At 41.3% G+C, this 12,055-nt stretch overlaps 1 protein-coding gene across 1 annotated transcript; it reads left to right on the top strand.

The window, feature by feature from the left end:
- Positions 1-737: 737 nt before the first annotated feature.
- On the top strand, positions 738-5,575 carry LOC118818205 (extracellular calcium-sensing receptor-like). Its single transcript, XM_036585402.1, has 6 exons — positions 738-973; positions 1,145-1,445; positions 1,606-2,382; positions 3,215-3,439; positions 4,065-4,188; positions 4,307-5,575. The coding sequence occupies exons 1-6, from the start codon at positions 738-740 to the stop codon at positions 5,218-5,220; spliced, it is 2,577 nt and encodes an 858-aa protein (XP_036441295.1). The 3' UTR covers positions 5,221-5,575.
- Positions 5,576-12,055: the final 6,480 nt, after the last annotated feature.

Genomic DNA, 12,055 nt, shown 5'->3' on the forward strand with positions numbered 1-12,055 from the left:
TTTTCTTTTTCATGAACATTTCTCGTCCTTCTTTACTGCTGTCTTAGCTTCCTTTGTTGTGTGTCCTTTTTTGTGTACTTTGTTATGTAAAGTTAATGTCAAATTGTGAAATGCACTATATACATGCAACTTCTTATTATTGTTGTTGAGATGTATCTATATGTTTTATGTGCTTTAATGTGTTGTGGCATGGGGTTAGTTAGTGTAGGCTAGTGTTTACAATAAAGGAGAGAGCATATGGATAGGATTGACGTCTTCTGTTTCATTTGCTTTTCAAGTGGCTTTTCTGCCTTGCTCCTTTAACAAAGAGCATGTTTGAGCAGACATTACAGCCTCACCTGACTTTTCCTCTGACCGATGCCAAACATTATATGTTAGCCTCAAATGGCTTTTTATCACTTTACATCAGGTGAACACAAACTGCATTGTGGATATGGTGACACTGGATATCAGCCAATAAAATGTGCTAATATTCAAATTCTGAATTACAGAAAACTGAGACTCATGATGTATAGTTCATATTTACTGAAGATGATGAGGCCTGCAGTTACTCAGCCTCTTTAAGTATTTTCATGACATCATTCAATACACCAGTACAATACATCATTGCAATTACTATTCAAGACATAACCACGCCTCCTGAATCTGAGCTCAGACACACAGTGTATCATACAAGGTTGGCTATATAAAGACTGTCACTCTAGCCTTCAGAGAGCTGTGGAACAACCGAGCATGCCATGCAGCTCACTTCAAGACTCATGACATTTGTATCAACGCTGTGGATAACTGGGCTCAGTCCAGCAGCTTGTAAAGCTGACCCGGTCAGCTGCAGGCTGTGGGCTGAGCCTCAAATGCCTGGTCTTTCAATGAATGGAGATTTTATAATTGGAGGGATTTTTTCTATTCATTTCTACACGAGCTCAGAGCAGAACACCTACACCAGACAGCCACTGCAGCCACAGTGCTCTGGGAGGTCTGTCTGTGAGTGTGGAATGAGCAGTTGGGGGGAACATTCAAGATAATTTTTAATAATCAATTAATCACTTTTTTTTGCAGTCATCTGCTACTTATTGAGTTAGTTACTTTAAAACAGTAGAAACTTTGGTTGTGTTTCAATATTTTCATATTTTATGTTTCTGAACAGTATGAATTTCAGGGGGCTGCACTTCGCTCGTGCCATGGAGTTCACCATCCACGAGATCAACAACAGAACAGATCTCCTGCCGGGAATCACGTTAGGATACCAGATACACGACTCGTGCGCTGCAGTACCGATGGCTGTTAAAGTTGCATTTCAGTTTACTAACGGCATGGAACCATTTTACAATGATACTGATTCCTGTTCAAAATCTGCAGCCGCAGCTGTTCCTGCTCTCGTGGGAGATTCGGTTTCCACTCCCTCAATGAGCATGGCCAGACAGCTGGGTCTTTTTGGAATTCCACAGGTGATTACAGGCTGCACCAAATGATGCAATATTGAAAATCTAAATGCCTATTTTTCTGTTTGGTAAAAACTGAATGACTATATGATATTTCATACATAAGCGATAGAGTAAAATCAGAGTTCTCAAATAACGTTTCTCTTTTCTTCACACTGAACAACAGGTGAGTCATTACGCAACCTGCGCATGTCTGAGTGATAAGCGTCAGTATCCTGCCTTCTTCAGGACCATACCAAGTGACCACCACCAAGCCGCCGCACTAGCAAAAATGGTGAAGCATTTTGGCTGGACATGGATTGGGGCAGTGCGCAGCGACTCAGACTATGGGAATAATGGAATGGCGGCGTTTCTAAAGGCTGCGCAGGAGTTGGGCATCTGTGTGGAGTACTCCGAGTCCTACTACAGAACAGAACCGCGCAGTAAACTGGAGAGAGTGGCAAACGTCATCCGCAGATCAACAGCCCGGGTAATAGTAGCGTTTCTTGCATCAGGCGACATGAAGTTTCTGCTGGAGGAACTGGCGAGACAGCCGCCACCTCCCCTTCAGTGGATCGGCACTGAAGCGTGGATCATAGAACCAGAGTTTCTGCGCTTTAACATGTGCGCTGGGGCGATAGGATTCGGCATCCCCCGCTCAGTGATTCCAGGTCTTCGTGAGTTTCTTCTGGATCTCTCTCCAGAACAAGCACTGAAATCGCCTCTGCTAACGGAGTTTTGGGAGAGCTCGTTCAGCTGTAGTCTAAAAGGCTCCTCAGGGGGCGCGCGGGAATGTGATGGGAGCGAGGATATCCGCGCGCTGCAGAACCCATATACAGACACGTCGCAGCTCCGCGCGACTAACATGGTGTACAAAGCTACGTATGCCATAGCGCATGCCATCCACGGTGTTATCTGTGATGAGACTCAGTGCGACAAGAGCGCTAAATTCACACCATGGCAGGTATCAACTGCTACCTTTAAATACAGCCACTAGCTTGTCTCATAATTGGAATTAATGTGACTTAGTTGTAAAAGCTGTGTACATTGCATTAATTTATCTGCATGAAGTTGGCTACATGGGCTATTCAACTATTGTACTGTAAGGGGATCGTCGTTGTTTAATGAATAACACCAATATCAGTGTTTTTGGGACACATGAAGGCGCGAGTGTTTTATCCAGATTTATCCTCCCCACAGTTTTCAGTGACCACAGACTACTCAGCGTTAGCGATTGTTCCCCTAAGATATCTCTACAATTCTTTAATGACATGTTATGTTTCTGTTTCACAATTGAAAACATGGAACAAGTGGTGGATCTGGAACAAGATTTATTAATTTTATAGTTAACATTTTTTTAACGTGCATATTCATAATAATTTTTACACAATATAGATCTAAATGGGATATATGTAATGCGTTTGTTGCCAGTCATCATATAATTTCAGTATCCTTGAAGTCACTGCTCTGATATACTATTTTTCATGCATAAACTGACAAAGAAACTTTACTTAAATAAACATTAAAAAAACATTAATCTTAATGAGTTGTTACTAGCTACTTAAGGAATAGAAAAAAAAAAATAGTAGACATCACATTTCTGTGGTTTATACTTACTTTGAGCCCATTTTTCACGGTTTTAAAGCGCCTAGACACCATTCGTCACCACAGTGGTGGAATAGCCCACATAATCATTCACAATGTGTCACCATGTCGATATTCATCAGTGATAAATGAATAGTTTTAGTAATACATTGAAACAATTAATGACAGTTGAATTACATGTTCCACTGCAGATACTCGACCAGCTCAAGAGAGTGAACTTCACTGCAAAGAATGGTTTTCAGGTCTGGTTTGATTCCAATGGTGATCCTGCGGCCGTCTACGAGCTCATAAACTGGCAGGTTATGAAAGATGGCACAATAGATTTCATCACTGTGGGCGACTATGACTCATCCAGACCAAGAGGCCAGGAGTTCAGTATGAGCAGAGCCATCAGCTGGGTGGGGGGACAGACCGAGGTACAGTACAACACGTATTCTTTAACTGTTACAGTGAAGCCATATAATTACTGCCTAAACTGGCTTTAAAAATTTACAAAGGCAACGTTCATAAAATCAATATTAAGTTGTCAAAATCCAATAAAAATTACAGTGTTGTAGTTACACATATATTTTAAATGCATAATACTAAAATTACTGCCAAAATTTGCAGAAAGTTAATGAAATCAAACCAATAATTTCAAGCAAAAATTACATAGTTTATTAAGTAACTATTTTGTGGTGATGATTGCCTGACATAAGTACCACAAACTAACAATGAAAACAAATAAACCAGTTGAACTTGGCTAGTGGCAGCACTACATAAACACTGGCATAAAATACAATAGATTACAACACAGGTAGTTTCACAGAGGGTTTCGTTGCTTTTTTGTAGTTATTGTCTGTCTAAACAGATGCCCCATTAAACTGTTCACCGTTGTAGAAGTAATATAGGCTGGAATTCTTCACTCAGTCCAATGAAAGATTTTCAAAATTGGGAACAAAGGTATTGACCAAAAACCCCCATTCATCTGTATGTAGCATTGTGACCTTCTAACATAATGTTTTGGCAAATTATGATTTGTGTTTGTTTAATATCTTTCAGGTACCAAGATCTGTGTGTAGTGAGAGCTGTCCTCCAGGAACCAGGAAGGCTGTGCAGAAAGGAAAGCCAGTCTGCTGCTATGACTGTATACCATGTGCAGAAGGAGAGATCAGTAACAAGACAGGTTGTGTATCATCAATACAGTGGACAGTTTTGCTGGGGACAGTTATAGATCAGTTTTTTTCATTCCCATGTGTTATTTTCTATAAGACATTTCTGAATATGCTTTTCTAATCTCTCAGACTCTTTGAACTGTGTGCGCTGCCCTCCTGAGTTCTGGCCCAACACCCAGCGAGACAGCTGCCTCCCCAAGCCTGTGGAGTTCCTGTCCTGGGACGACACTCTGAGCATCATCCTGACAGTGTTCTCCATTGCTGGGGCCTTCATAGCTGTATGTGTGGCTGCTGTTTTCTACAAACACAGAACTTCTCCAATCGTCCGAGCCAACAACTCAGAGCTGAGCTTCCTGCTGCTCTTCTCACTGACTCTGTGTTTCCTCTGCTCACTTACTTTCATTGGTCGGCCCTCTGAGTGGTCCTGTATGCTGCGCCACACAGCGTTTGGGATCACCTTCGTCCTCTGCATCTCCTGTGTTCTGGGGAAAACAATAGTGGTGTTAATGGCCTTCAGAGCTACACTTCCAGGCAGTAATGCCATGAAATGGTTTGGGCCTCCACAGCAGAGACTCAGTGTTCTTGCCTTCACTCTAATACAGGTCCTAATTTGTGTTCTTTGGTTGACAATATCTCCTCCTCTCCCACTGAAAAATTTAAAGCATTACAAGGAAAGGATAATACTGGAATGTGGATTAGGTTCAGCTATAGGTTTCTGGGCTGTGCTGGGTTATATAGGATTTCTGGCTCTTTTGTGTTTTATTTTAGCTTTTCTAGCTCGGAAGCTGCCTGATAACTTTAATGAAGCCAAGTTCATCACATTCAGCATGCTCATATTCTGTGCAGTTTGGATCACCTTTATCCCAGCTTATGTCAGCTCTCCTGGAAAGCTCACTGTAGCTGTAGAGATATTTGCTATTCTGGCTTCAAGCTTTGGACTAATTATTTGTATTTTTATTCCTAAATGTTTTATAATTGTTTTTAGGCCAGAACGGAATACCAAAAAACACCTTATGGGTAAAGTGCCTTCTAAGGCTCTTTGAGACCCTCAAATCAGTAGCAAAATTAATATTTGTGAATATGTATAGTTTCAGCAAACTTTATTTACAAAACTTTTATAAACTTTAAATGTACACCAATGTAGAATCTCTGAAACCTAAATGTTTATATTGTATATAATCTTCTAAAATCTCAGCCTTATGTTGTCTTTAAATGTTGGAGTTGAGGAAAATTGTTCCCATAGCGACCAGTGGCAGCATGCAGCTATAGTAACAGCATTACGTCGATTGTTAATTCAAGCTAGGGAAGTCAATGCAGATTTTGTTGTATAACACTGAGTGGCTCCATAAAAAATCTTGTTTTTTTCACTGCCAGCAATGATGACAAAAGTTGGCAAGATTAAACCCTTAACACACCATTCCACTTATCTCTGCTATGTTGCTGTTCACTGATCCATTAGAAACAAACGGAATATCCTGTTTGCTGTTGACCATCTATCATGATCAAGTAAACACAGCACTACTTCTTCCCTGTTGGCATTCTACACCTGTATCCTATCATAATGTCATTATTTATATATAAGTAATTCTACATTGTTCTTTTTCAAACCAATGTTTATCCAACTTATTTTTCATGTGACCACTGCGTTTCAAGATCATGGCTGAAAGATCTGGTTAGGAAACCAAAGTGTCTTTTGTCACCATTTTTAAGTAAGTCAAAGAAAGTGTGATAATTTTCCAGTTATTGCTTTGTCCCATTAAATGTCTCTATGGCATTTTGGGACAACATGTCGTTTGCAGCTATCAGTACAGCCAAGTAAAGATGAAATTACAGCAAGAACTGCCTGCAATTCTACAAACATAAATAGCACATAACTTCAGTAGACATCAGAATGTGGCTCCATAATGACTCCTTGATAAACTCCGCCCTGCAAATATGCTCATGTGGGCCAGCTGAGGGCTATCAGAGGACTAGGGCTTGCCAACAGATAACCCTGCACTGGCCGAGTGTAAGTCAGCCCACAGTGGGCCCACATCTCTGAACCCACATCAGGCCCTAAAGGGTTTCTGTTTGGGCAGTACACCAACGGGCTAGCCCATAGATAACCCGACATAGGCCCACCATGAGCCTCTCTACAATGGGCCCACATCATTTAGACCACTGTGGGCCCTTAATGGATTTGAGTGAACAGTACACTGTCGGGCTAGCACTGTTCACTTAAACCCATTAAGGTGAAAATAACCAGTTGTGGTGATTTGGCCCTAGAATGAAACAAGCTGTTCGCCATTTTTTTTGGTGGGCTCATTATAATCTGTAAAGCTCTGTTCCGATTGGCTTTACAGTGTGCTATGTGCCACGATGGCTCACAAAGAAGCAACATTCCGAAATAAACACAGGCAGGAAAGTACTATGAACCTTAGAGTAATAAGCTAGGTTGTCAGACTATTTATTTATCTATGCTTGTTATTTGAAGCTTGCTAGAACTGGATAAAATCACATAGCATAGCTACTTACAGGTTGCTGTAGGGGTTGTGATAATAAAAAAAGTTGGAATTGCCTGTCTGTTCAGTCTCTTCAGTGTGAACCACTGAGCAAAAGCTGCTCGATATTGTCCATGGTTTGAGAAACTGTCCAGAGTGAAATGTGCAAAACAAACAAACAAAAAAAAAAATTGAATTAAAGTTGTCCAGGATCTTGTTAAACATGAGGGAGCTGAAGTTGGCTTCCTATTCACCAGCTTTTTTTGCAAATTTTCCGTTCCACCTTAAATGGTGCCATAGTGCCTGTACAAGCTGTAGCATTTAAGATGGAATAGAACCCTAAATTAGATAGAAAGCCAACTTTAGACTTGTTTAAAGATACACATCAGCCATGCCTGCTGATAAGCTGGCTCCTTGGAAAGAATATGAAAAATAAAATAAATAAAATACTATGAACACTATTAACAGTTATTGATACCTGGCCCGACGCTTTAAACGGTGACCCTTAGTGATTTAGTGGAACAGATATGTGAATGTGACGTTCCACTATGGTAGACATAATTTCTCAAATACATATACACTATATTGCCAAAAGTATTCACTCACCCATCCAAATCATTGGATTCAGGTGTTCTAATCACTTCAATGGCCACAGGTGTATAAACCAAGCACCCAGGCATGCAGACTGCTTCTACAGACATCTCTCAGGAGCTCAGTGAATTCCAGCATGGTACCGTGATAGGATGCCACCTGTGCAGCAAGTCCAGTCGTGGAATTTTCTCGCTACTAAATATTCCACAGTCAACTGTCAGTGGTATTATAACAAAGTGGAAGTGATTGGGAATGACAGCAACTCAGCCACGAAGTGATAGGCCACGTAAAATGACAGAGCGGGGTCAGCAGATGCTGAGGTGCATAGTGCACAGATGTCGCCAACTTTCTGTAGAGTCAATCGCTACAGACCTCCAAACTTCATGTGGCCTTCAGAATAACTCGAGAACAGTGCGTAGAGAGCTTCATGGAATGGGTTTCCATGGCCGAGCAGCTGCATCCAAGACTTACATCACCAAGCGCAATGCAAAACGTCGAATGCAGTGGTGTAAAGTGCTGCCACTGGACTTTAGAGCAGTGGAGACGTGTTCTCTGGAGTGACGAATCACGCTTCTCCGTCTGGCAATCGGATGGACGAGTCTGGGTTTGGTGGTTGCCAGGAGAACGGTACTTGTCTGACTGCATTGTGCCAAGTGTAAAGTTTGGTGGAGGGGGGATTATGGTGTGGGGTTGTTTTTCAGGAGTTGGGCTCGGCCTCTTAGTTCCAGTGAAAGGAACTCTTAATGCTTCAGCAGACCAAGAGATTTTGGACAATATCATGCTCCCAACTTTGTGGGAACAGTTTGGGGATGTCCCCTTCCTGTTCCAACCTGACTGCGCACCAGTGCACAATGCAAGGTCCATAAAGACATGGATGAGCGAGTTTGGTGTGGAAGAACCTGGCTGGCCTCACTGAGTTCTGACCTCAGCCTGATAGAACACCTTTGGGACAAATTAGAGCAGAGACTGCGAGCCAGGCCTTGTCGTCCAACATCAGTGTCTGACCTCACAAATGCGCTTCTGGAAGAATGGTCAAAAATTCCCATAAACAAACTAACCTTGTGGAAAGCCTTCCCTGAAGAGTTGAAGCTGTTATAGCTGCAAAGGGTGGGCCAACATCATATTAAACCCTATGGATTAAGAATGGGATGTCACTCAAGTTCATATGTGTGTGAAGGTAGACGAGCAAATACTTTTGGCAATATAGTGTACTTGGGTTCATAATCTCTGCTGCACTCTTTTTATATTTTTCATAATTATTCATCTGTTCTTTTAAGATTACTATATTGACTCTTCTGATATATGTACATAATGAAGACTAACTGAACAACACATCTTTTTGTCATTTTGTACGTCTTTTCACAGTAACCACATCACAATATACACTGCAAGTTCCAAAAAATGTATTAAACTATATTAGGCAAATATACAGTATATTGTTCATATTTTCGCAAACGTTGCATCAGATTAGGTCATGTGAGACATTGTAATTTAAAAAAAAGATTCAAATAATTTAAATCACATTTCAAGCTATATTTGATAAATGAACACAGCCTATGTTATTTTACATGTAGTATTTCAGGGGAAAATGAAAGCTGTTACTACCATAATTGGAGTTAGTCAGGGTCTTTTTTCTCTTTTATGCTAAATATATATACATATGTCATAGTTTTATTTCATTCAATTAGTGTTATTTCATAACTTATTACTGTACAACTGTACATTGGAAACATATATATATATATATATATATATATATATATATATATATATATATATATATATATATTTCCAATGTACAGTTGTACAGTAATAAGTTATGAAATAAAACTAATTGAATGAAACTATGATATGTACTGTTGTACACATTTTCATATGTGCAGTTAGTGAATCTGAGGTAGATAATAAATGAGATGCAGGGTACACAGGGGATAGAATATTGATATGGAAATCTTCCAGATTATACAAGATATGGATACAAGATGTACAATATGTACATCTATATCTGTAAGTACAGATTTACTAGATTGAAAGTGCGGTAAGATCAGAGTAAGTTTGTTGAGGTGTGGATGAGGTCTAGATTGTCCATGGAGATCATCATGAAGATGACTCAGAGGTGCAGTGACAGGCCTATAGACCGATACACCAGCACCACTGGCTGTTCAGCAGCCTGATGGCCCGGGGGAGGAAGTCTTGGAACCGGCTGGTTCTGGACTTTATGCTTCTATACCTCCTCCTGCTTGGCAGCTGTGAGAACAGACAGTGGCTTGGGTGGGTGGAGTCCTTTAGAATCCTCCTGGTCTTCCTCAGACAGCGTCTGGTGTATAAATTCAGGTTTGGGAGCTGGACCCCGGTGACGTGCTGGGCTGTCTGCACCACCCTCTGCAGAGCTTTCCGCTCGATGGCAGTGCAGTTCTCGTACCAGGTGGTGATGGAGCCTGTTAAAATGCAGTACATGTGTAAAATGTTCTGAGGATGTGGGGGGTTCATGCCAAACCTAAGGTGGAAGAGGAAGCTGCTGACCCTCTCTACAGTCGCTCTGTTGATGGTGATGGGGGTGTGCTCTTTCTCTTGCTTCCTGAAGTCCACTATGAGCTTCTTGGTCTTGTCGACGTTGAGAGAGAGGTTGTTATCCTGGCACCAGTGTGTCAGGAAGCTGACCTCCTTTCTGTAGGCCCCCCTATATATATATATATATATATATATATAATGTATAAAACCTTTCACAAAAACCACATAGTTTGCACTAGCAGTTTGGTCAATTTGCTTCGCGCGAACTGAACTTACTTTTCTAGAGTTGTTCAGACCTCACTTTACCAGGCGAGCTATTGGAGTCTGTAAATAAAGCTCACCATTGTTCCCAATTAGCCGTGCAAACAAAAACTACATTCGTCCAATGAAAAGCCACTACTTCCATAAATACATAAATACAACACATATAGACACAAAACAGCTTGTTATAAAAACACTGTCGTCAAACTCAAAGAAGCAATAGAGACTCTATTAATTTGATAGCAAGATTGGGAACTACAGAAATCCAGAGAGGCCATGAGCTGTTGCTATAATTTTCTGGATTGTTATCTTGAGATTACGAGTAAATTATCTTGTCATCTCAAAATCTCGAGATCACAAGATAATTAATTTGTTATTGCAAGATAACAAGTTTGTTATTTTAAGATAACAAGATAACTAACTTATTATTTTAAGACAACTTTGTTATCTCAACATAACAATATATAACTCATTATCTCACAACAAATTTTGTTATCTCGAAATAACAAGATAACTAACTCATTATTTCAAGATAACAACTTTCACAAGATAATTAACTCGCTATCTCAGGATAACAACTTTTGTTATCTCGGGATAACAAGACAATTTACTTGTTATCTTAAGAGACAACCCAGAAAATTATACCTACCTTATGGCCTTTCTGGACTTCTGTAGTTAACAAAATGCCCAAACTTCACAGTGCGTTTATGTCATTCAATTCAAACTTCCGGAAGGTTGCCAGTTCAATCCCCTGAGCCACCAGTATGTGATTGAAGTGCCTTTGAGCAAGACACCTAGCCCCCAACTGCTCACCGGGCACCGTGGATGGGGCTGCCCACCGCTCTGGGAAAGTGTGCTCACTGACCCCTAGTGTTGGTGCTTTAACTAGTGTGTATGTGGGAGTTTTCACTGCACGGATGTGTTAAAATGTAATACGGGTAACTTCATTTATATTCGTTGCTAATACAGTTACAGAAACACACCCCTGGAACAGTAACATTACATTTCTGCGCATTTTCTTTCCTGTTGTTGTGTTGTTGTTGCGTGTAAATGTTGGGGTCATAAATTTTGGAATTCCAGATTTTTGGAATTGGTCTGTTTTACTACCTTCTTTTTGCATGTTTGAGGTTCACAGTTCCTTGTACCAAACACTGCACATTGGACATCCTTCTGCAACATTGTGTTGTGTACCTCACATGCAAATGAAATCTTGGTTATCCATATCTGTGGAAACTTCAGGCTATGAAACCTGATATGGTTTACAAGTAACTGTTGACTGATTTTTACCCAATTATCTCCACAATTTTGTCGTTTCCAATTCCACCCGCTAGTTAGGACTCCCCCAGTCACACGATGCTATCAACGCTAGGAGAGTGAAGGCTAACACAGGCTTCCTCCGAGACCTGTGAAACCAACCACCGCCTCTGTTCGTACTGCCGCTCACGCAACGTCACTGGACAGCTGAACGCGCTCGGAGGAAAGCGCCAACCGCCAGATCTGTTACGTCAGCTAACAGACGCCTGCGCTGACTAGCATCGCGTTGAGTGATGGGGGGAGAGGGAGGGGCCATCCTACCCACCCAGAGAGAGCGAGGCCAATTGTGCTCTCTCGGACTCCCGGCTACGGATGGCTGTAGCATCACCAGGGATCGAACTCGCGATCTCCTGATGACAGGGCCAACGCTTAGACGGTTGCGCCACTCGGGAGCAACTGTTGACTTTTTAAGTTGGCAATTAGAATGTTGTCAGAATAAAAATCTTGAATAAACAACATGTATTTTTAATCCTCTCCTGCGAATCAGCAGCTCACCAGCTCAGCATGGTTCAGCTTGTTCGACCATCAGAGTGCATATTGGCAGGTGGCACTCACTCAGGACACCAGAGAAAAGATGGCATTCACACTGGGAACTGGGCTATGGCAATTTATGGTAAAGGTGTGGCAGTGGCCCATGCCACAGAGTGTCAGAGAGTTGTGAAGCTTCCTCATTCTGTCTTCGTATTACCAGTACTTCACGCATGGGTTCACAGATATGGCC

This window comes from Colossoma macropomum, unplaced genomic scaffold (assembly GCF_904425465.1).
Source record: "Colossoma macropomum unplaced genomic scaffold, Colossoma_macropomum, whole genome shotgun sequence".
In the NCBI taxonomy this organism is placed as follows: domain Eukaryota; kingdom Metazoa; phylum Chordata; class Actinopteri; order Characiformes; family Serrasalmidae; genus Colossoma; species Colossoma macropomum.